The sequence below is a fragment of the Meleagris gallopavo genome, chromosome 25 (genome assembly GCF_905368555.1).
Source record: "Meleagris gallopavo chromosome 25, MGAL_WU_HG_1.1, whole genome shotgun sequence".
NCBI classification, from domain to species: domain Eukaryota; kingdom Metazoa; phylum Chordata; class Aves; order Galliformes; family Phasianidae; genus Meleagris; species Meleagris gallopavo.
The window spans coordinates 2,315,838-2,340,515 of record NC_139428.1 but is presented as its reverse complement, the minus strand read 5'-3'; the positions used below and the strand labels follow the sequence as shown (position 1 = coordinate 2,340,515).

Here is a 24,678-nt window from a genome sequence, read left to right as displayed (position 1 = left end):
GGTGGCGGCGTGCGGTGCTGCGCGGCTCTGCACGGATCTGCACGGCGGAGCTCCTCGGGAGGGACGGGGCGGAAAAGTCCCCCCGAGCGGCTCGATGCGGTTATATCCATCCTGAGCGATGGGTGGGCGGGAGAGCGGAGCTGCCCTTGTGAGCGGCGGACTGCCCCGTGCCTCCTCCTGATGTAACGGCGCCCGTCGGCGCTGACAGCAGCGGGGCTGCGCTCGCTGTCACTCGGATCTGTCGGAGGGGTGAGTGAACGGGGTGCCCAGGGGAAAACACCGTGATGACAGGCTTTAAAACGCGTTTTGGAAACGCTCCTGCTTGCTTTCGTGGTCTGAAAGTTAAGCTTTTCCCGTAGACCCAGGAGGGAGCGAGGGGATGTGAGTAACAGCGAGCAGAGATTGGAGAGAGCGATGATGCGCCGGGATCTGAGCGAAACAAAACGCTTCAGCTCCTGCCCGGAGATCCCAGCCGGAGCGCCAGAGCTGAGCGATCCGACGGCTGATGGGAAGCCCGGAGGGAGAGGGCGAAAGCGAACCGGTGCTGCTGGAGGGTGGGGGAACAGCCGGGGGGGCCGCAGCTCCTCCGTGGAAATAACGCGTTCTTACGCTCTTCCCCCCCTTCCTCCCCGCAGAAATGCCGCAGCATGAACCCACCGCCTAAAGGGACGGGATCGCGCCTGCCCGGCACCTCTCCCTGAGCCGAGTCTGGAAGCCGCCGTCCGGCGTCCGCCCCGGGATGCGCTGCCCGCCGCCTTCATGCCGGGCGGGGGGACCCTGAGCCGCCGCCCCGCGAACCTCTCGGGCAGCGCCGCCGCCCCGCCCCGCAGCGCCCGCCCGCCCGCAGGACCTCCGGGCAGCGGCGGAGCCCCGCGGCTCATCGCGCCCCGCACCCACCCACGTGCGGCCCCGTGAAGGCGTCCGCGGCGCCGCGTCTCTGAGCCCTTCGCTGCGGTGGTGGCGGCGGAGGGTCCCACCCGTCGGCCGCGATCCGCCGCCCCATGGTGCTGCCGCGGAAGCTGCCGGGGATGCCGGGCTGGCCGGCGGCGTTGGGGCTGCGGCTGCCGCAGAAGTTCCTTTTCCTGCTCTTCCTCTCCGGCCTGCTCACGCTGTGTTTCGGGGCCCTTTTCCTCCTGCCTGACTCTTCTCGTTTCAAACGCCTCTTCCTGCCCCGCCGGGCCACCTCTTCGTCCTCCTCATCCTCCTCATCATCATCATCCACGCGGGACACCGAGCTGCCCCGCAGCCCGCCCGCCGCCGCCGAGCCCCGCCACGCCAGCCCCGCCGCCCCGCGTCGCCTTCGGGAGAAGCTCCGAGCCCGCAACGCCGCCCCGGCGGCACACACGGCCCCGGCATCCCGCCCGCAGGGACCCGATGGCGAACGCCCGGCCGAGGTCGGCACCGGGGCTCCCCGCGAGTCGAGAGCTCCGTTCCACTTCGACTATGAGCGGTTCCGTCAAAGCCTTCGGCACCCGGTGCGGGGCGAGCGGCCCGACCAGGACCCCGACACCCGAGCCCGAAAGATGAAGATCAAAGAGGTGAGGACTGCACGAACCGCTCTCCTCGCAGCATCGTACCCCAGCCCTGCCCTCACCTCAGAGCCTCGTGTCCCCTGTGCTGGCTCCTACCCCTCATCCCCCTGCCATGGGCACCCTCACAGCCTTGCTTCTCCTCCTTCTCCTCCATCAGGCTTCCTCCTCACCTCACAGCTGCGTTGTCCCACTCACAGCCCTGCCCCTCTCACTCACTCCATCCATCCCCTCACAGTCCTGTCCTGATCACCCCTTGTCAGCCCACGCTCCTCACATCTCTCATCTTGCAGTTCCCAAACCAGTCCCCATCACCTTCACTTCTCCATTCTCCATCTAGGGAGGATGATGAGTTAGGGAAGGGAGAGCATCTCTGCCTGTGGGCTGCTCCCGTGACATGTTGGCAGGTGTGATGTTTGTGTACACACACACACCTCTTGGTCTTAGGGTAACGTAGGGTAATGTAATAGCGTGAGGCTGGAAAGCACTGAATTCAGGCAAAAGGGAGATTTCAGCTTTAGTGTTATGCCAGGGAAAAAAATGAGAAGTGCTTGTGTGGTTGTTGAAGAGGTTCCCACCCGAGATGTGGTGTTTGAAAACGTGAAAGCTGGTGGGAGATGATGGAACTGTGCCCGACTGTGGGGATGTGCAGATGGATGCGCCTTCGTGGTCATGGAGAAAAGGCTTTGCTGGGAGATGAGCTCCTTGAGAGCAGCCCTGCGGAGAAGGATGTGGGGGTTCTGGTGGGGGAAAAGCTGGATGTGAGCCAGCAGTGTGTGCTTGCAGCCCGGAAGGCTGACAGTACCCTGGGCTGCATCAGCAGAGGGGTGGCAATGGGCAGGGGAGGATTTACCCTCTGCTCTGCCTTCGTGAGGCCCCATCTGCAGTACTGTGCCCATTTCTGGGCCCCCAGCACAGGAGGGATATGGAACTGTTGGAGCGGGTCCAGAGGATGCCAGGAAGATGATCAGAGGGCTGGAGCACCTCCTATGAAGGAAGGCTGAGGGAGTTAGGCTTGTTTAGCTTGGAGATGAGGAGGCTGTAGGGGGACCTCGCTGTGGCCTCTGCAGTATTGAAAGGAGTACAAGCAGGAGGGGGACTGACTTACACAGTCTGATAGTGACAGGACAAGTGAGAATGGCTTTAAACTGAAAGATGGGAGATTTCGGTTTGGTGTTAGGAAGAAATTCCTTACTCAGAGGGCAGTGAGGCGCTGGCATTGCTGCCCAGAGCTGTGGATGCTCCATCCCTGGAGGCACTCAAGGCCATGGAATGGATGGGATGGAATCCTGGGCAGCCTGAGCTGGTGGGGTGCACCCAGCCCATGGCAGGGGTTGGAATTAGATGATCTTTAAGATTCCCTCCAACCTCAGACAGTCTGTGATTCAATAAGGCTTGAGGCTGACTGTCCTGTAGGCTGTTCTGTCGCTTGGTACTGATGGAGTTGTCCTCAAGGCAATGCTTGCAGTCCTGAATCTGTGCTCGTTCAGACCCCGACGAGGCTGGTACCATCGTCAGCAGGGTGACGTGGGTGTGATGGAGGGGAGAGCTTGGCCCCGTGCCCACATTTGGTGCGTAAAAGCCTGGCAGCCTTACAGACATTGCACTGCAATCCGTGACCCAGTTTACCAAGAACTATAGATTCTGTTTTTTCACCACAGTGGGGGAAAAGGGGGAAGAAAAAAAAAAAAAAGAAAGTGATAATGCATGCTTGTTCTTGTTTCTCTTTCCTCTGTAGATTTCTTACCGATATCCAATTCCAGCATTCCCATTCTGGCTTGAGATGAACAGGCATAATGACTTAAGGCTACTGAAAACTTCCATCAGGTTATTCTAGTCCATTGAACTGAAGAGTGCAGCCACGCACACGTGTGATTAAGATAAAAACTCATTGATTAAAGGTATTCTGATAGTATTTCTTCAGGAGGAAATGAAATGTGATGATGAAGCTTTGGGCACAGGAAATATGCAGGAAATGTGTTCAAATTGCTGGAAGAGCAATTCTGTGTTAGAGGAGCAGGGTAATTTATAGCAAAAAAAAAAAAAAAAAAGTACGTGTTAGGTTACTGTGTTACTGTCTCCAGAACATGTTGTTATAAATCAAAGTCATGGACAGGCACAAAGCTGTGATGCAAGAAGTCCTGGGAATTCATCAGTAATGCAGCAAGGAGGGGTTTGGTCCCTTTTCTCATTTATCAAGACCCAATGAAACAGCTTCAGATTGCATCAAGGAGCTTTGCTTTGGGTATCAGGAAAGATTTCTTTGCAGAATGGGTGCTCAGGTGTTGGAGCAGCCTGCCCAAAGAGGTGCTGGAGTCCACCCAAGAGACGTGTGGCCACGGTGCTCAAGGATATGGTTTAGCAAACTGGGTAGCGATGGGTGATGGTTGGACTTGATGATCTTAAGGGTCTTTTCCAAGCTGGATAATGATGTGATTTAAGAATGTCCTCCTCACCACCCCACGCCTAAACTTCTTGGTGCTCTACCAAAGAAGAGGATGTGGTTGTAGTGTTGAGGCTATGTGTAAACTGCCAACTAATGTGTTACTGCTAGATTTCATTCTGCTTAAAATATAATGTTGTCTGGAGCGTAAAATTCACCTCTGCAGCATCTTCTACTTGGCTGCTGTCTGGGAGAGCTCCAGGCAGCAGTAGGAGCAGCAGAGCTGTCTGCAGATTGATTCTGAGTAGGGGGTACGTATCCTCTTTGACTCTGTGCTTTGAGTGCTGTGTTTTTAATAGTGGTACAGAATGGAGAGGAAGTAGATTAGTAAGTTTAAATGAGGTGTTGAAGCCCTGTTAGGAGAAAGTACTGCAATTAGCTGAGCTGACATGTGCATGTAAGTGTTCTCGTTTGCACTGGAGGGTAACTTAGCAGAGTTGTAGGCTTCTTAGGTTCAATTTGTCTTGTTAAAGACAAGTCTGGCATCAATAAGCAGTTGTTTTTCCTGAGAAGGAAAATGAAAGCACCTGTATTGCACAGACTATTTTCTGCAAAAGGTTGCTGGTCACCTGGCAGAGTGCCTGGGAGGTGCAGCTGTGTGTGACTGTGGGCAGCTGAGTGAGGTGGGCACTCTTGCAGAAAACTTCAATAGAAGCAAATAACCATCTCCCCACCTTGGAGGTTGGGAAATTTTGAAGAGGTCTTTGATTATTCACCTCTTAAACTGATGTCTGAAAATGTGTTAGTTCTGTAATCAGTCGTGCATGGCTTCAGAGGGGATTGTACATCATACGTGTCAATAGCACGTGCCAAAAACCAGCTAATAACTGGTATTCAAAAGACAACAACAACAACAGGCTGTTTGTAGTCAGAAAGTGACTGCAGAAACGCCACAGTGGGATTCCATATTTATTCACTCTCAACAATTTTCAGATCAAATTGCTTCAGTGAAAAGTCAGAATGATTTCCCCTCCAACTGCCGCCACTGCAAACTCGGCCTCAGATCTGGGAAAATCATACTGTGTGGTTTCTGCCTTTCGCATCATAACAAGTAATAAAGGTTTTGCTGTTGGAACTGAGCTGACAGTTTTGCTGATGATGGATGAAGCAGAGCAGACTGTTTCCTGCAGTCCTGCTCCTGTGCGTCTCGTAGGTGAGGAAGCAGTGGGGAGAGAGAACAGCATTACTGTAAAGTATTTTTATACCAACCCTGTTAATACCATCTAGTGCTTAAGAGCAACCACTGCAAGCAGCTGGACCAGAAAGTGTCTGTGGATGCACTGGAACAAGCTGCCTTTCTTCCAGTCATGAAGATGGAGGAAAAAAAATGTGAATGGTGAAGTCGATTTAATGATTCTTTTACTCTTCAGGTACAAGAGGAAAGTTTCTTTGTCTGATGTCAGAACATACCTCATACTTTAACCTGGCAGTGTCCTTTGTCCCTTTGGAATGGGGAGATATGCCAAATTTGGTCAGTTTTTCTACTCCTCTGGAGTAGTGCTCTAGGGTTTGACACGTGCCTTCATGTCCTCCAGGACTGGTAATACTGAAACCCATTTGTTTTACGCAGCAAGTCCTTTCATCCTGGCTTTTCTTCTCGTCCTCACCTGCATTTGCCTCCCCTTGCTGTCTGCTGGCCTCTTTTAACGCTGCTCTAAAGATGTGTTTGCTTTTGATAATCAGATCCCAGGGGAGAGAAAGCTGTCAGAGCCCATGCACGCAGTTATTCTGCATCGCTGCAGATTAGCAAGCACATACTAAGGTAGATCAGTCTTCTAAACGCAAATATCTTGACAGTTTGTCACTAGAGGTAATTGACAAAAATAGAAACGTTCTCAGGACTTGCATTTTGATGGGAAGCGATTTGCTGTTGCTTTGCTGCCTTTCCAATGTGTGGTTCTGACAGTCCTGAGCAGCATTCCCTTCCTCACCGCCGAAGAACGTAAAAGAGGGCAATGTGTTGCTGTCAGGTGCTCCTTCAGCTGTTGTGTTTTTTTTCTTTTTGTTTGTTAGTGTGTAGAATGATGCAAGAGCAAAGCTGCAAAGAGTAATTGATGGAAGAGAGTCTGAAATTCTACAGCATTTCTCTCTCCCACAGCACTTGCATACTTGCATGGGGTGATGCTGTACAGTGAGGCTGTACGGTCAGTTCCTCCCAGAGGACGTCTCCTCTCTAAGAGCATCTACAGAAATCAGTGACCTAACTCCCACACATTTATGGAGCAAGATGGCTCTGGGCAGTCTGTGCTTAGAATTGGAGCCATAATAGTGTCTGTGCAGTGCTTCAGAACAGGTTGATTTCTCTAATTGCATTAACGTGATTTTTTTGGTGCTGTTTTGGCTTTCTTGAAAGCCTTACTTTCCACATTAAGGTTCCTCAGTCTTGAAACGTCATAATTGCGTTTGATTATCTTATCTATCAGACATTTGTTCTGAGTGTTGTGAGCCTTCCAACAACCAGGAAGTCGTTGCCTGCTGAGTTAATGATGCTCATGTGACAGCTGACTGAGGCAGTGTTGGAATGGTGCTGGGGCCAAATTCTGGTCCCTCTTGTGATGGGAGGCTGTGTGTAAGTGATTCCTCTTATCCTGCCAGCAGCATTCTAACATCCACTCCACCAACTCTGTTTCTATTAAAGATCCAGTCTTTGTGAGCTCATTTGTGTGATTTATTGTTCACTGAGGGTCTCTTGAAAGAGTTTATCAGCTTCTGGCTAATCAACTTGCTACCGTGGTTCAAGAATTTCTTCAAGTACTTTTGTACAAGAGGCTATAGGAAGGCTGTGACTGAGTTTCTTGTACGTTTTATTAGCTATTACCTTTGATAAATCATTGGACTAATCTCTACTGACTACTTAATGCTTAAGAATTGCTCTGTTCCTCTCTTCAGAAGTTCAAATCACAAGTAGCTCTTGGAAGGGGAGGAGGACGGCAACACTTCAATCTGTCCCTCTGAGCAAGGACTGCAAAGACAGATGGACAGCAGGTGATCAAGCAAGAGATGATGAAACTCAACTCTTCTCCCAGTCTCTCCTGTTAAGCCATCCCATAGTGAGATAAAGCACCAGGTGTGCCAGCAGCTCTGCACTTCCCTCTTCTCTCCTTTTCCAGTGGTTGGGCTGAGACGAAGACAGTTTTCAAACACGTTTCTTCTGCTCCTGTGTCAGTTCTCCCAGTGCAGAACATTGTGTGCAGTGATGCAGGGTACCTCTTGTATTTACCCTTTGGTTTTTTTCTTTCCTCCTTCAGCTCTCTCATCTGCTTATGACTCTGTGCATTTTGGGCTTCTGAGTCATTTGTGTGTCAAGCAATTCACAACTTGCTAGTGCTGGGAGGAAAGATCAAATACTTGGTCCTGAAATGGAAATAATGAAATGTGTGTTGAGCCATTGAGTGAACCTGTGACTGTGCTAACCTTTTTTTTTTTTTTTCCCTCAATGTAGAAGGACTCCTTTCTTACAGCGTGGATCAAAGCTCCATTCAAAGCTGTGATTTGCGTTTCCTGATTAAAGGGTGTGAAAGGTTCAGTTATTTTAGATTGTCATTGGCTGAGACTCTGCTTCAAGCTGTGGTGTAAATCAGTTCTGTTTATCACCTGGCTCCCTATGCTGACTTCCACCTCTTTCCTGTTCAAAAGCGTTTTGTTGTGTCCCAAGCTGAGAATCTCCTCTTCCTGAGAGAGGATGTGCTAAATTGTAAGGATGGGCTTCACTTTTTATGAAAACACTTTGGATATGTTGGCTTCAGCTGCACTAGAGCTCTGGGCTGCTGATTTCAGAGCCTTCTGGCGCACTGTAATTTTCATAACCATGCTTCACAGTGACTATATGGATATTTTTGCTGTGGGCAACGAAGGCTTTATTGACTGACTTCAGTATGGCTCAGGGGCAGATTTATGCACAGATGCTGGCCCCTGTTCAGTCATTCTGGTGGCAATTATATTCCATACCAACAACGCACGCCAGTTGTGGTCGCACATCCAAAGCTCGGGAGTACAAAGCCTTGTGTTTTCTGTTTCTTTTTGTAATTTGTCTGTTTGACATCTGTCCCCCAGGCTGTCCAACAGACAGCCCGGTACCTTCTACAGATGAGTTTGGTTTTTTTTGTTAGTTTTATTATTTTCCTTCTAGAAAGGAAAAAAAAGCATCCCTGCCATTTTTTTCCCTTGCAATCTGCCCATTTTTGATTAGTGATGGCAGCAGCATCTTTTAGAGCATCCCCTTGGGCTCTGTCTCTCCAGAAATGAGAATCTCTTTCAGATGGTGTCTTTAGGGAACGTGAAAATGGCTTGCCTTGTTGTAATGCATGTCTGGAAAAGCAGTCTTGCTCAGTGTTTGTGGTTCCACCCACCTTGCCCACAAATGTGGGGATACTTGGTGAGGAGCAGATGGATTCTGGCTTGGTTCAGCTGCTCGTTGTACATAATCCATCTGGAATGTTGGTCACTTCTGAAGAGAATTTGTAGTCTTTGCGTGTAACTGGGATTTAGGAAGACTTTGTGTGTGTGAAGAGATGAACTTGAGATGTAGGAAGCCTTAGGGCAGCCTGCGGGTACAGCACAGGGCTGGGGGGTTCCTGCATGACTTGTACTGCATGCAGAGAGCTCTGGAGGGGAACTTCAAGGTGACATTTGTAGAAGTACAATTACTGCCTAACTCAGTGCTCAGGTATTCCTCAAAGCATGCTGGAATGAAGTAGTAGTCACTAAGAAAAGCCATTACCGAACGGTCCAACCTATAGTTAAAAAAGAAACCCAGGTAACATCATCACACAAAGCACATTGCTCACTTTTGGGTTCTGCCTGCCTGCTTTCGTACATCCACCCCAGCAGCAGCAGTGGAAATAATCGTTGCTTGTTTGACAGGCATCTCCTGACACGTGACTGTTAGCAAAATAAGCTTGTGAGGTGAAGCATCACATTAGCCTGTAAAGGTAATGGTTTCTGACGTTGCAGTAGTGCTGGGCAAAACATTTGCTTGCTATGCCTCTTTGTGCATGAAAGTCTGTATGCATTCATGTGGATATACGGCACCTTTCCTCTTGGAAACAGCAGCACACGCAGTAATTCCTGAGCCTAGCATCACAGGGAAGCATTGCACAGTGTGGTGTGGCTCATAGGTATGTTCTCACAATTTAAAATACCCTCTTGGTAATGGATGTCCTGCTTTCTGCTGTTACTTCTATGCATTCTGCTATCTTCTGCCTCTGAAAGCATTTTGTTGTGCTCCAGATGGGCACAACTAAGAGAGTTGGTTCCTCTGGGTGCAAATTGTACATCACAGAGTGCGATCTCATGCGAGTTCTCTGACATCCTGACAGCAAGTGTCTGAGCAGCAGCCTAAGTGTAGGGCCAGAGGAATCTTCATCACTGCTATTTTTCATAGAACGGCCTGGGTTGAAAAGGACCACAACGAGCATTTAATTTCAACCCCCTGCTGTGTGCAGGTCACCAACCAGCAGCCCAGGCTGCCCAGAGCCACATCCAGCCTGGCCTTGAATGCCTGCAGGAATAGGGATCCACAGCCTCCTTGGGCAACCTGTTCCAGTGCCTCACCACCCTCTGTGTCCAAAACTTCCTCCTCAGATCCAACCTAAACCTCCCCTGTCTCAGCTTAAAACCGTTCCCCCTTGTCCTCTCACCATCCACCCTCATAAACAAAGTTTGCCTTTGTTATTACAGCATCAGCTTTGATTGCATTGTGGAATATCAGGTGTTTGATCTGTTGTAGAAGCTTGGAGGAAATAAGCTGGTGCTATTGGAAGGGCCAAGAGCACAAGTAACTTTTGTTCCTGGTGGACTTTCTTACAAGCTTTGATTCTGTGAAGTGAAGAAGATGAGACTACAGCTTTTCTCTTCTCTGTACAGTGCCCTGTGCTTTGGTCCAGGCTTGCAAATTTGTTTTCAAACCCATTGTCATCCTCTCACAGCCCAGCACCTCGTTAAGGGACTGTAACTGCAGAATCAGCTGCTCTTGCTGAGATGCTTCCAGATTTAGATGCAGCTGGATCCAGCTGGGTCTTAATGCCTGAGATAGTCCCATCAAATGATTATTATTTTTTCTTCCCTCTTGACATGGTTAAATCTAGTTGCATTAAGAGTTTAATTAGGAGCTAGTTTGGTTCTGTTTTTCTGTTCTCTCTCCCATTCAGCTTTCCTAGCAGCAGAAGCTGTGCGTCAGGAAGAGACTCTTGAGTTCTATTTCTGTCCTTGTTGCTGACAGTAACAGCACTGGGCTACTCTGTGCTGTTCTCCCTTTCTTCCAGGGCAGAGCAGCCTGCTGGCCTTGCCTTTGTCCTGACTTAACAAATAAAATAGAATATCTGTTTACCATCCAACGTGAAATGATAGGCAGATAAATGTCCCTCGGTGGAGAAGGGTTTGAGTTGTGCTGTTGAAGCTGTTAGGAGGAGCTGGAGCACCTGGCTGCAGTTGTGTGCTCAGGTTGGGGCTCTGGTTATGGAAACGTGAGGATTTAGCTTGTGTTTAAGGAAAAGCTGGGTAGAACGATGGCAAAAGCAGCTGTCTGAGAGGTAGCTCAGCTTTGTTGCAGATTTGCAGATAAATTCTAGCTGCCTTCTAGTGTTCCAACGTGGTTTTTATGTGGGTATTTTAAACTCGGAAGTAATACTGAAAAAACAGCAGATAAAAGTGGTCCCTGGAGACTTTCAAGGCTAGGTTGGATGTTCTCTGAGCAACCTAATGGGGCTGTGGATGTCCCTGCTCATGGCTAGGGAACTAGATGGCTGTTAAAGGTCCCTTCCCACTCTAAGGATTCTATGAATCTGACTGTTGTCATCAGTCAAATGATCTTTTTAACCCAGTTGAATCTATTTGACATTGTATAGCAGGGTTTGAGCAGGGCTGTGGGGCAGCTGGCAGGAAGATGGGGAGGAAATAGGAAAGAGCAGGTCCTGGGTTTGGAGCTGGTGTGACAACTGGCCTTCCTGCAGCTGCAGAGAAGGAAAGAAAAGCTGAAAGAGGGTGGGTTTAGGTTAGATGTTGGGAAGAAACTCCTCTCTGTGAGGATGGTGTGATGCTGGAGCAGGCTGCCCAGGGGATCTGCTGATGCCCCATCTCTGGAAGTGTTCAGGGCCAGGTTGGATGGGGTGTTGGATGGGCAACCTAATGGAAGGTGTCTGCCTAGAGCTGGGGGTTGGCACAAGGCGATTTTTGGAGGTCTCTTCCACCCCCAGCCATTCTCTGATGATTCTGGAAGCTTCTGCAATAAATCAGCTAAAAGCTGGGACTACTGCCTGTTAGATGGCAGGCAGCATAGTAAGAACAGAACCTAAAATTACAGATCAGTCTCTGTGATATTCGTGGTTCTGGTGCCTTTTTTCACATCTAAAATGGCATCATGTTAATGCTGATGTGTGGTGATCTATCATGATTAGAAAGGCATAAAATATGCCTTGTTTACGAGGATGTACCATGCAGTTTTCCATCTTGCACATCTCAGCTCCATCCCCTTCTGTTTCAGCTTGATGCTTAGAGACTTGGCAGGAAAAAAATCCTGCAAAACACATCTCAGTCCCCCATACAGCTTAGAAACATGAAGTCCCCACTTCTATAAACGTGATGAATCTCTTTGGTGGTTTGGAAGATGTACTCCTGAATTTGGAATGGAAAGACAACTGCAGAAAGCAGAAGGAGCAGAATGACACAGATGCTTTTGTGCTTTTTAACTTCTCCAATTGCTGCTTCTGGGTCACTTTGGTCGCAAAGTGAAAGCTGGATCCTGGAAAATGAAAGCACCGTGTTGTGCATCTTGCCTCTCCAATGCATGGGGTTAAAAAGCAGTGAGCAAAGGAAAACTGACAGCCCCTTAGTACGAGTAGGCAGCACATCCAGCCTCATCCATCTCTGTGTGCCTGATCAGCAGTGCGGGACAGAACAGGGCAGGAAGGTTGAAGGCACTACAGCCAGCACAGCCCAGGGAACCATTTCATAGTGGGACTTTTTGTACCTGAAAAACGCAGCTTGGGCTCATTGTGTGCTTTGAGGAAGAGCCTTCTGACCTTCTCAAATGAAGGGGTTAGAACTGGCGAGGGAAGGAAATAATTTGAAATTTCCTACTTGGCTTAAAATGATGCTGACTCAGAATTACAGTGTGAGGAGTTCTGTGCAGCAAAGTAGTCGTTTCCACATCCTGTCCATGTGCGGGAAGGGTGAGTCCTCCCTGGGCTCTGATTTAGAAGAAAAATGACCCCAAAAGATTGCCCACCTATTTCCTTTCTTGTCTGCAAGCCCCGTCAGTCATTTCTATGGAAAAAAACAAAACAACTTTCCTGCAGAAAGCTGCAGTGTGGAGCTGAGTCCAGGGTCACACTTACAATCCTTACAGATTGGTTCTGTTATGATGGTAAAGAAAGAAAACTCCCCATTTAGAATAGTGCTGCCACTGAAGAAAAAAAAAACAACCAAAAACCAACCAGATCTATAGGAAATGAAATGAATATCCTGAGGCAGATGGTTGGTGTATATTCAAGTGCATTTTATGGAGGGTTTCTTCCTTTCCCCACCATTACTTCTTTTCCTCGGGGCAGTGAATGTGAGCGACTGATTCACACCCCCTGTGAGTGCTCAGAGCCCAGGCTGACTTGGTTTGTCCCCCATTCCTTCTCCTGGCAGCGTGGCAGTCTGAATGTTGTCCATCAGTGCGTGTTTTCCATGAGTTCACGTCACCAGCTGGGTGGAATTCTGCTATGAAACCTGGAGATGGGCGTTCTGTGCGTGTGCTGATGAGGGAGGGCTGTGCCTGAGGCTGTGTTGGGTTTGTAGAACGCACAGCCAGAGAGAAGGACAAATGCAAGAGCTGAAATGACAATGAGAACCTCAGACTGAAGTAACCTGTGTATTCTGGTCCTGAAATAAAGCAGTGAATGCTGTTACAGCTGCTGGGCAGCATCACTCCAAGGTTTGTTTTAAACTGTTGTGTTCTCTCACGTTTCCTGTTTGCCCGAAGGATTTTGGAAGACTCTTTAACTTTGTTGAGTGATGCTGGAGAAGAATGTAGTTGGTTTTCTGAAGCTGCCTTCTTCCCTTTGCTATCTGAATCAAAGAATACGTGGGTCAGTGAGATGCTGGGGCTGAACTTGCTCAGAGCTGGGCTGTGTTATAAAAGGGAGCTTTATTTGAAGCAGTCCTTAAAAGCTGACAAATCCTGGTCTCTCCTAGCTGAAGAGAGGTTTAATTTTTTCCAACGAGAGATGAAGCCAAAGGGGCAGGAGGAGAGGAAAAGCTGTGCTGGTGCGTGTGTTGGAACACACACAAACCTTGCAGTCCTCCAGGGAAGGTTCATGTGCTGAGCGTGGGCAGGATGGCTCATATAGCCCAGAAGGAGTTGCTTGAGTTGGAAGGGGTCCTCAGAAAACACCCAGCCCATCTGCAGGCCTCTGGTAAGAAAACACTTCTGAGTTTTGACAGGGAGATGCCCAAATGCCCTGGATTTCTCCTTTCTTCCTTGTGAAGGTGCTCTGTTAATAGAAGGAAAGCTGCTCTGCAGTCCTTAAAGACCATTTTAGTTTTCTGCTTGCTCAGTATTGATCACATTGTGTCCCTCTTTGCCAAAGCTGTACATGTCACTGCTGTCAGGAGGGCAGGGGTTGGGTGGGTTTACACCTCAATTGACTTTTGTTGTCAGTATCATAAAGAAATGTGAAAGCTCAGAAATGAAATCTCTGTATTTAGGTGTCCATCAGGTTCAGCCTTCCATTTTTAGCCCATTTTAATTACCATTCCAGAACGCCAGTGCTCCTCCAGTACACACTGACCATTGAGAGCCTGAGGCACGTTTACAAAATTCCTGCTTGGTTTGCATGGCGTAGGGTAAAAGCAGGCTCTTGGTGTGTTAAACACTGCAGTACTTCAGAAATGCACCAGGAGAGCTGAGTTTGAGACCACTCAGCACAGTGCTGAATGCAGCCCCATTCATTCGGTGTTCCGTGAGGATTAAGGATGTTATAATTAACGAGCCGTCGGCTGCCAGTTCTAGCAGCATCTGGGAAAATATCATTCCTTCCCAGAACTGTTCTGAAAACTTTTAGTTCAGTGCTATAATTCAGTTTTTATTTTTGCAGATGATGAAATTCGCTTGGGATAACTACAAGCAGTATGCACTGGGAAAGAATGAGCTGCGACCGCTGACTAAGAATGGCCACATTGGTAACATGTTTGGTGAGTTCTGCATCCATTTCAGTGTGAATTCGTCTCGTTTTTAAGGTCACACATCCACGTCACTCCTTCCTCAGAGATACAGTGAGGTGTCTGCGACAGATTTGATCTTTCTTCTTCCATTTTTATAGAGTGATGCTCCTAGGAGTTCCCTGCCGGTGCCTTTTTGCTGGCAATCTCCTTCCTATAAGCAAAGTGCTCAACCTGCATCATCTCTGTGTGCAGATCTGGCACCAAACACATCCAGGAGTAATGTTAAAACCAAGCTGTATGTTTATTAAAACATAAAGTCGGTACAAATCTGTCACTGTTGCTGTTTGCTTAAGTTTATACACATCAGGACCTGACCAAACTGAGTGTTTCTTCTGTCATTGCTCCACTGCTGAGCAAGATGTGAATTCCATGAAATATTGAATGAGTGAATGAATATTTCAGGCTCTTTATGCCATGTGGTTACTTGCATAATTCTACTCTTTAGCAAAGTACTTTTTTTCTTTGTGAGCCACTTGCATAACTGCAGTGCTGTTCTTATGCTCATTCTGACATGATGCTCTCCAGGTGTCCCAGCCCTTCTCTAATGTGGGTCGTATGACATGCAGCCTCCTGGAGGAGCCTCATTAGCTTAGGGGAGCTTGAGATGTGTGTGAGTGGATGTCTGAAGGAGGAAATAGTTTCATGTGTCCCCCATGGTGTTCTTGAAGAGCAGCAGTGCTGCTTGGTTGAGGAGATCCCCTGGGGAGATGGCAGAGGAAGAAGGGCTGCACTGCAATTCAACCACAGCTCTGGGAGGAGAAACCCGTGGGTTCTGCTTGTGGCATCACTACCAAGTCCTTCTGTTGCCGCAGATGAGGCATTTGTCTCTTTTGTTCCTGCAGAGATACCAGAAGAGTTAATTACATCTGGTTGTGGTGTCTGTAAGTTGCATGGAAGCTGTGTTAACAGTTGCTGGGGGGCCTGAAGTATGCAATTTGGGAAGTGAGCACTGTGTTGCACAGGCTGCACGTGCCCAGATGCTGCACTTACATAGTCTCACTTCTGTCAGGAGCAGTGATTTGGGGTTTGTTCTTCCTTTCCCTTCCTCTTTTTCCATACCAAGAATACCCACAGTTGAGAATTTGCATTAACTTCAGCTCTTTGCAACTTCTTTCTAGTAAGCATGTCAAAATTCCTGAAGAGCTTGAAGACAAAATAGTGAAAGCTTTTACGTGTTTATTACAGCTTGAAATGCTCATTTGAAAAGTCGGAACAGGAGAAAAACAAAAGCACTGTTAATGTCACATCCTGCCCTGTGGGCTTCTTCAAACACCTTTGCTATTAACATCCTTATTCTGGGGCTGACGTAGATCAGATCTGCTTTGCTGCGTTCAGCAGTTCCTGAAAACGTTTGATTTGGACCAAATAGATTCAAGTCCCTTCAGAGTTGAAGATTGAGATTTAAGTCTTGGAAAAGAGAAGAGAAGAGAAGAGAAGAGAAGAGAAGAGAAGAGAAGAGAAGAGAAGAGAAGAGAAGAGAAGAGAAAAGAAGAGAAAAGAAGAGAAAAGAAGAGAAAAGAAAACAAAACTTGAGGGAAGAGTCCTGGCCTAAGATGCAAAGCACAGATGCACGTTCCAGTATCTGTGTTTGCATCTGCAGTCTCTCTTCAGCTCTTTGGATATGAAAGCAGCTGCAAAGTTTGGATGGCAGGGGTTTGATCTGGGCCTGTCTTTGCTGAGAAATGGAACAAATTTCACATTACCTCAGTAAAGCTGTTAATCATCCCGTGCTCCTTCACGAATTTAATGAACTTCCCATTGACCCCGAGCACAGTTTTGAGTTTAATGAGGCCTGAAAGTAGGACAGCGTCTTGGGATCTGTCCGAACAGCAGGAGGGAGGATAAGGAAACAAACAAACAAACAAAAAATAGGAAAAACGGCCAATAGAGCATCAAATAAAAACAGAAGGGAAAAAATCCTCTGGAGTTGATGTGCTTAGAGAACGTTCTTTGGGCCTTCTCTTCAAGATGCTGGGGAGCACAGAGGAGCTGTGGATGCAGCTCCCTCTCACTGTGTGGATGGGCTGGGACAAATTCTTGTTTGTTTTCTCCTTTTTTCACTCACTGGGGAACATATTTAAGGATACAACGAGCTTGTCTTGAGGCTCTTTTTTAATGCTGCCCATATATGTGTTGTTTGCGCCTCGTTCCAGGCATTAATTATGCAGAAATAATTGTCTCATCTGCAGAGTTATTGAGCGTGTGATTAAAAGGCGGCCAACTGAGAGTGAGCATTGCTGGCCTGCCCTGCTGCTTCTCTGGGTTATGGAGGTGTTGGTGGCAACCCTACAGCAGATGCAATGTGGAGGTTGGCCTTTCCAGCTGGCTTGAGCTGACATCCAGCATCCAGCCCAGGTATTTCCATGGCACCTCTCTGTGCCAGCTGGGTGATGATGCTATACAGCATTGAATACAAACATTGCAGCTCCTCTGCCTTGGAAAGAACACGTCTTGCAGAAGTGCTGAGGACATTTAGTCATCTTAGTATCGTCGTTAGATACTACGTGTAATTCCTCCTGCAGACATGAACCTGCAGACACGTTGCCACCAGCAGCAGAACGAGTTAAAAATTAAAAGCCATGTTTTCAGTGGCATCTCTTTATGTTTGAAGTATCCAGAGACTTCTGGCTTTCTTATCTTATCCTCCTGTGTTTGGTTTTTCCTCATTTATTCAGAGGGGATGGGTAGCTCTAAATTGTGTGGCAGAAAACCCATTTATTTTCTTTGTTTTTAATTCACTCTTGAAAGTTCTGCAGAGATTAGACAGGTTCAGACCTGGCTTTGCTGTGTTGGATTTCCCACTTAGAACTAAACTGCTTTATCACACACTTCCTCGTGCTGTTGCTGAAGTTTCTTGCCGCCTTTGTTTCCTTCTCATTGGTTACTCATCCGGATTACTGCTAAACCTTGACAGCTTTCTGTTTGCCTTTGGGAGATTGCATTTAAAATAGTTTCTGCTGCAGAAATTCCTTTTCTATAATTTTGCCAAGTTCTCATTTCTGGTATTATTAGTTTTTCATCTCTGCTGCCTTTTGGGACGAGGGAAGTCTCTTACCTCTCTTGATCAGCCCATCATCTCCTTACATCATCCCATAGGGCATCAGCTTTCAGGTTTCAGTGTTCTCAGAGTTGGTCTGTGTGTCGGGGTGGGCATTTTTCATTTGAGGACCTTTATAATTTTTAAAAATATTCTTTCAGCCCTCCAGATTGTTCTTCTCACCAGGGAGGATTTCTTTTTTGTAAGTTCAGGAAAACTGCTTAGCCTTTGCTGGAGGCATCAGTGTGCAAAAACTGGGAGGATTTTCAGGGCTTAGTAAAATCATTCATCCTTCTTGTGATGTTTTATGATCCAAAAAACCCAGCCTGCTACACCCCGAAACTGTATTTGCAGCTCCCAATAGAAATAATGAGAAAAAGATCAGTGCTGGAAAATAAAGGTGTTTCGTGAGAGAGTTCTAAAGGCAGAGATTGTTTCCATACTAATTTAAATGTGCTCAGCATATCCTTGCTCTGATAGAGCCTCGCAGTTAAGGACACCGAAGTTATGCTTAATTCTAGCCACAGTGCTTTAATTTGAGTGTCTGATTACATAGGAATACCCTTTCTTCATGGAGCTGGAGGACAGGAAGGCACCAGACAGTGAGCACTGCAGAGTAGCGTGGTCCATGAGCACAGCATTCCAGGTGATGCTCTTCACACCAGCCTTGATTTCTCTGTGTCGTACCTTGATTTCTAAACTCAGATCTGTGCTGTGTTCTGAAAGCAGGAGCCGATAATTCGAGATCAAGGAAACTAAGGATCAAGCTTTTCCCGACAGGTGAGAGTAGAGAACTTGCATTGCCCTCATTGAGACCCTCTTCAGGCACCTGGAAGTGGAAGCTGCCCTGTGTAGGTGTTAAAATTAGCGCTTTCTGACTAGGCTGGAACATTCCTTCTCTCTTGGCAGGCTGCATCCTGGTTGCTGTGGGAACCAACCCTTTTAATTTCCTGACTTCTGTGTACATCCAAAATTGTACTGCAATGTGCTCTGTCACTAAGATAGCTTTGGGGGTTTGCAGGGATCAGAAAGCATTCTGTGTAGCACTTCCTTTCTTCAGCATCGCTTTGGTGCATCTCCAGGAGGGCACCTTCACGAGGTTTCCTGCTCACCTGCAATTCCCATTCACCTTAGTGAGTAATCACAGGATGAAAAGGAACGTTTAGTTTTTCCCTTCTTAAGCCATTCCTAAGATACCGGATGTTGGGAACTCAGTAGAGCCATTCTACCTCCATGCTTTAGTTTTAAGACCCGTGCTGGTGTCTGACCTTGCTCTCCTGCTCTTTTGCTTCCCTCCAAACTCTCCACATGAGCCCATGTGTTTCTTGACCTGGCTTCTGTTCCAGCTGAGGCTCCACCAGCGTGGTGTGTGAGAGCCCTTCCATGTCTCACTTGCAGCAAACACCAGTTACCCATCCTGAGGTTTGTTCCTTTTGCAACATTACAACGTTGACTTGAGCTGAATTTGTTATTTGCTGTAGTCCTGGCATCGTTCTTTGCAGAGTGCTGTCTAACCATTTATTCCTTAGGCTTTGTTCTTCTTCCCTCTGGGTGAAATATTTTGTGTTCCAATTGGATTGCATCCTGGTTATTTCAGAGGATTTTCCCAGTTTTCAGGGCTGTCTTGAAACATAATCCTGTTCTGTAAGACACTGAAGAGCATTTGGAGCCTTTCAGCTGTAGACTTCTTGGTGTGACTTTCTCCTAATGGGAGAAGAAAGGAATGTGGACAGATGGTTCCAAGTTGAAGTGGCTTCGTGTGTTTCTGCTCATCAGCTTAGATGTGGTAATGGGCCATTTGCATTCTCCTGACCCACTGCACTCACAAGCAGTATGTATTTAGATCCTTTCCTTGCTCACCTAGCTCATCTCATGACCGGTAATGAGAGCTTCACAGTATCTGGTCTGAAAGCAGGTGTCCAGGTGCAGATCCTTGCATTCAGTTTCATAACGAACAGCATAAGAAATCCTATTAAACCCAAGTTTGAAGCAAGAGGCAATTTCTTATCTCTCTGAAGCATGCTCTCACAACGGGACTTTGTTAAGGGCCAGAGCATTTCTGTGAACACACTATAGGAACCGACGTTTCTTCACCTAGACTGTAGGTGAAAACCCAAACTATAAGATTTTAGAGCCTTACCCAGAAAGGCAGTGTCTGTTTTGCAGAGCCTCTCCAGGACGAGTCTCATCTGCTGAGGGGAAGTGCTACCTTGACTTATCTCTGATCATCTCCCTCTTGTGTTGTCACAGTGCATCTGCCATAGACACTTTCTGGGCTGTGTGATTGGAAGGTAGAAGGGCACCTTCTCCTTTATTACAATGAAGTGTCTCACCTTTGAATTCTAACATCAATTAGCAGTCTCTGCTCATTAACTGCTGCCTATATCTCTGAAGGTTCATGGATAATAGTTGCAGGTAGAATGTGTGTGTTTATTTTAATAGGCCTGTTGGGGCCCCTCATGTAAAATGATGCATGTCCTCAAGGAGGTACATGACGAAGCAATAAATAAAACATAATCAGGTTACCTTTAACCAGCCTGAAATTAATTTCAAACATCCAGAAGAGAAGAGACTGACAGTGTTTTGCCCACTGATATTGCTGCTGTCATCTTCCCTTTAACCTCTTTGAACTGTTTTACCCAGAATTACTCCTTGCTTGTCAAATTTTTCCCCAAAACAATCCCTGCTGGATCACCGACAACCAAAACAAAGGAGAAAATCTCTTTTCCCAAAGGGGCATTTGAGCAAGTATTGCTTTCCATTTTCCACTGAGCTCTCCATAGCCAACTTAGTCTGCCTGCAATGGAATCTGTGCCATGGGAAACTGAATACACGCAGAGAGTGGATTTGCAGCATCTCTTCTGTATTGAGAATTATATTCCTGAGGCTCAGGCAAACCACTTCTTCCTCTGTGGCACTCACAAGCAGACACAGTTTGGTTTGAGCACTGGGGAATTTGGAGTTGCCTGATGATGGGATGTCACCTGTTGGTGGAGGATCACTAAATGTCAAAAGGTGGTTGGAGAAATCAAGGGAAAAATATTAACTGGGTGCTGCCAGGTATTAAATGCTTAATAATCAGTTGGCAATAGATGCTTACTATGTCATTCCTTCCACTGCAGTAAGTAACTACCTGAAGGGCTGTTACAGTGATGAGCAATTCATTTTCGTGCCAAACACCTTTATTTTCTTCTCCTCCTTTCTGTGAAGTACAGGTGCAGTGCTTTATTTGAAAAGCAAAGAAACATGAGGTTGTCTGAAGGCCTGAAGAACCTTTCATTTTTAAGCTTGCTTGACAACGTGCTGATAAAAAACAGATCGTTTCTAATTCTTGAACTAATTTCATGTCCCCTTTCTCTCTCTTTGCTGCTTCCTTGTTGCTCAGATTTAGTTCACCTTAAAGAAAATAGAGTTACTCTGTGTTACAGCTATCAGGTTTACAGGTTAAAAAATAACAGTGGATAATAAGAGTGGTCCAGAGTGGGTAGGGAGCTCTGACCTAAATACAGATCAATACCTCAGAAGGACCAGGCTTCCAACCATTCATTTTGTCTGATCCAGAGCAACCCCACAGAGAGGACTGGCAGATCTGCACCGCAGAGCACATTTCCAAGGAACTGTTCACCGTGGACCTTGTTGCTGAGATCACCTTGAGGTGTGTAGAAGGCTGCACGAAGGTTCCCCCAGAAATTCTGCCTTTGTCCACCACCCAGAAGCTGTCTGGTGGGGGAGTCAGCATCCCTGGAGGTGCTCGAGATGTTGTACTGAGTGAGGGATGTGGTTTGGTGAGGGGATGTTGGCGGTCGATGGATGGTTGGACTGGGTGATCTTAGAGGTCTTTTCCATCCTTTGTGACGCTGTGTGGCCACAGCTCCCTGCCAGCACAAACCTCCATACAGATGTCAGACGTTGAGTCTGGTCTCCAAGCTGTATCAGTGTTCAAAAAGAACCAAAGGGAACGAGAAAAGGAGCGCTCAGAGACGGCTGCTTGTCAGACTCCTGTTTTAACAAGGCACTGATTTTAATCAAAGCTGGTTCAATCTTTTGAAGCCTTCACCGCCAGCATGATGAGAAGAAGGGATCTCAGTGTTTTTCGTTCTTGTTTTGCCCTGCGTTGCCAACCCTCCGAGAGGTGGAAATAAATAGCCACTAATGACTGGAGTCTTCTGTGCCCGAATAGTTAACAGGTTTGTCATACTTGGTAAGGACTGAATCCTAATTTTTATTCCTAACAAGATTTCAGCACTAATTTTTGTTCTGACAAATGTGATGTGACATGGGAACAGTGGGAGTCGGGGCCTTTCGTTTTCGATCTGGGTCTGCGTTGCACTGATCTGAGTTCCATCCCCTCTTCCTCTTGCCTTTCACTTGCAAACTTGGTGATTAAAATTAGCAAAAAGCTTTTTGACACTCTCTCCTGTAGCACTTACCCAACTCTGCTATATGCAGGGTGAAGTACGATGGCTTCCTCACGATTTGTACCTTTCATTTTAAGCATTGGCACAATACATTCCTGTATGGATATATATAATTTTAAATGGCTTTGTTGGAAATGATCTGTTTTTTCTTCACTGAGAAATTTCATAACGAATGATGTGCCACATGGCATGGCAGGGCCCCCTGGGTTCTGTCTCCAGCACTTTAGAGACAATATTCTTTAGCTTCTTGGCTTGCTGTAGTGTCTTGGTGCATTGGCTCTGCCTCCTGGGTGGTTGTGATGCTGAGGTTAGCTGGGGCTTCCATCTGTCTCACAGTTTGCAACAGTAGGGTGATAGTAGGATGGTTTGGGTTGGAAGAAACCTTAACCTGCTTCTGCTCTGCCCCTGGCAGGGGCACCTTCCACTAGATCAGGCTGCCCAGGACCCCTCCAACCTGGTTTTACTTTTAATTCATTATCTTCTGTTCCATCCTTATGTTCCCTGAAAAAGAGGCCCCTACTCAGCTTTCCTGTATGCCCCATTGGACCACACCACCACTTGTTTGGGCAAATGGCTGCTGTTTGACCCCTGAATGCACAACTGCAAAGTGATGTCCGTTAGCTGGGAGAGCCTTTTGGAGCTGGGAGTGCCCTGGGGAGGAGAGCATGCAGGAGTGTTTTATGCAATTCTGGAGTGAGATCCTGAAATGTTAGCTGCTGCACCAACTGTCCCTTCTCCTTGGGCCTGCTGTTGTCCATCCTGCTTAATACCGAGTCTCTGAGGATGGGTGAAGGTGAATGAATCATGCTTTGTTGCTGGTGAGTCACTCTGTTGCCTCAGTATCCTCTCTTCCCTTCTCAGTGAGTCACTGACACCTTGTTAGAGCAGCCATAGGCCACAGGCCCTGCTCCCACTTGCAGGTGTGCAATGGGGCTTTTTTGGGATGGCAGCTGACAAGATGGGATGAGGCTCAGGGTCCAACACCAGCAAGCTGAGAGGTTGCCTCGCTTACAGGCAGCACTTGGCAGGTGGAACTGATGGAGCAGCAGCACAGCCAGAAAAGGTGAACCACTTTCTGAACACGGTCAGAATTGCTGTTTATTTCCTGGTGCTAAGGGAATGCATTGAAAATATCCTGGATGCTTTTGCAAGTGCCCTGCAGTCTGTTGGTCATTTTTCTTTCTTCGCAGTCCACTTCTGACCCTCTTCCCTGACTTTTGTCCTTTGCTCTCTGCTCCTTGGTCACAAAGTTGCTGTTAAATCTGCGCAGTGCTGTGTGCTTCACCTTGCACTGTAGGGTGCAGAAGTGGAGACTGAGGTTGTTCTGAGCTGAAGGTTTTCGCCTTGGCTGCAAGAAGCTGTATGAAAACTCGTGGCTGTCTCTGATGTGACTGTGTTCTGTTCTGCATAGCTTGCAGTGAGGCTGAAGGAGAGAACAGCCGAGGGTACATCAAAGTCTGCTGATAGGAGGTGATTCTTTGCCTTCTGTACAGCGGGTTGTCTTGCCTCTTAAAAACTTTAATCCTGTCCTCTTTGCAATGGAGCAGCTCTGCTGTGGTGTGAGAGCAGCACTTGGACCTCTCCCAGCACAAGCAGCAGCAGTCCCACGGTTGGTCAGCACGGGCAGGTGGGATGTGGTCGCTTCAGTTGGATGACACGTGTGGAACTGCTGGTTTTTGAAAGCTTCACCAAGTCAGATGTAAACCCTCATTAATCTGCTAATGACCAAACGTGAAGTTTCCGTTGTGGGTGTGTTTCACAGGTCTGTTTGTGCCTGAGTTGGTGGGTTTGATTTGCTGATAACGGGTAGCTGTAAGGAGGTTCCCAGATGCAACAGCAGTTGAGTTCCCACCTTTGGTGTAAGTCCCAGCTTGGTGCTTTGCAGTGCTTTTCAGGTCGTAAGTGGTGTTTGCATGCTTGGCAGGTGGTGGGCTGGTGTTCTCCACCTCTGACTGCCTCTCATGGCCTCCCTTTAAACTACACGTTGAGAAGAAAGGTGTTGTTTCCTTTTCTCTTCCCCACACGGGTTTGCTGGGAGCCTGAAAAAGGAGCAGGGCTGTGGGATGTGCAAGTGGGTGAAAACCTGTGCGTGTGTCAGGGGAGCCTGTTTGTTGAGATTTGATGCGTGTCTTCCAAAGCATTGCCCTTCTGAGCGTGTGTTGATCCTCATAGTGAATCTTTGGGAGCGTGCTTTGTCCTGCAAACTCCTGCTGCTGGTGGCTTTAATGGGTACCTGAGCTAGCAGGCACCAGAAAGGAGTTAGGGATAGAGTGGGAGCAGGGGATCCCGAGACCTTCTATTCAGCTGATGCACCTCAAACTGGAAGGAGCTGCTGTGGGCTTTATGGGTGGTTTCTAAAGGCCCCCCTGAGATAGAGTCAGTTGAACAGTCTGGCTTCTGTGATGGCCGACATCACAGTGTGTTCCCACAGAGGCTCCAGGGAGGACAGCATGCATACAATGCCTCCTCCTCTCTGCAGCACGCTCCACTCCGCACCTTTCACAGGCGTTATGTTAATTAATGTAACGTTTGTTTGTGATTTCTGTGGCAGTGCTCACAAGTGAGGGGATGGATGGCGATCGCCCTGGGTGGGTGGGAGTGGGAACAGAGCGGCCTTGTTGCATACATGGCTGTCTCCATTCTTCTCGTGCATAAAGGAGCGAATGCTCGCAGCTTGGGACGCGGTGGTACGGGACCTCCTTCAGTCTGAGGGGCCACAGAGATGAACGTTTGTGTTACTTCCATGAGCTGCTGCATTCTCCCACAGATGGAGCTCCAGGCAGAGCCCCCGTTGCTTGCTGCCATACTGCAAAGTCCTTCAGTTAAAAATACCGTGATGCCCATGCAAGCATCACCGTGTTCTGCCTGTTTTCCCCAGTTTTCCCTTGGTCTCACCAAAAGGTTCCTCCTCCCATTCACGATGGCCATGCACTCTCATGGGGCAATGTAGGAGCTCATGAGGATCCCAGAGCTTTGTCTGCTGGGCACTTGCTGTCCTGTTGGCCACCAGCTATGCCATGACCTGCCTCTACCAAGCAAGGTGTA

At 47.7% G+C, this 24,678-nt stretch overlaps 1 protein-coding gene across 1 annotated transcript in view; it reads left to right on the top strand.

Annotated features, from left to right (window-relative positions):
* MAN1C1 (mannosidase alpha class 1C member 1) overlaps window positions 1-24,678 on the top strand; it is a 43,102-nt gene continuing 18,424 nt past the window's right edge. Inside the window, exons 1-3 of the mRNA XM_085208694.1 lie at window positions 1-249; window positions 636-1,538; window positions 14,052-14,148. Of these exons, the coding sequence (XP_085064820.1) occupies window positions 1,002-1,538; window positions 14,052-14,148 (634 nt within the window). The 5' untranslated portion in view covers window positions 1-249; window positions 636-1,001. The remainder of the gene's footprint in view (window positions 250-635; window positions 1,539-14,051; window positions 14,149-24,678) is intronic.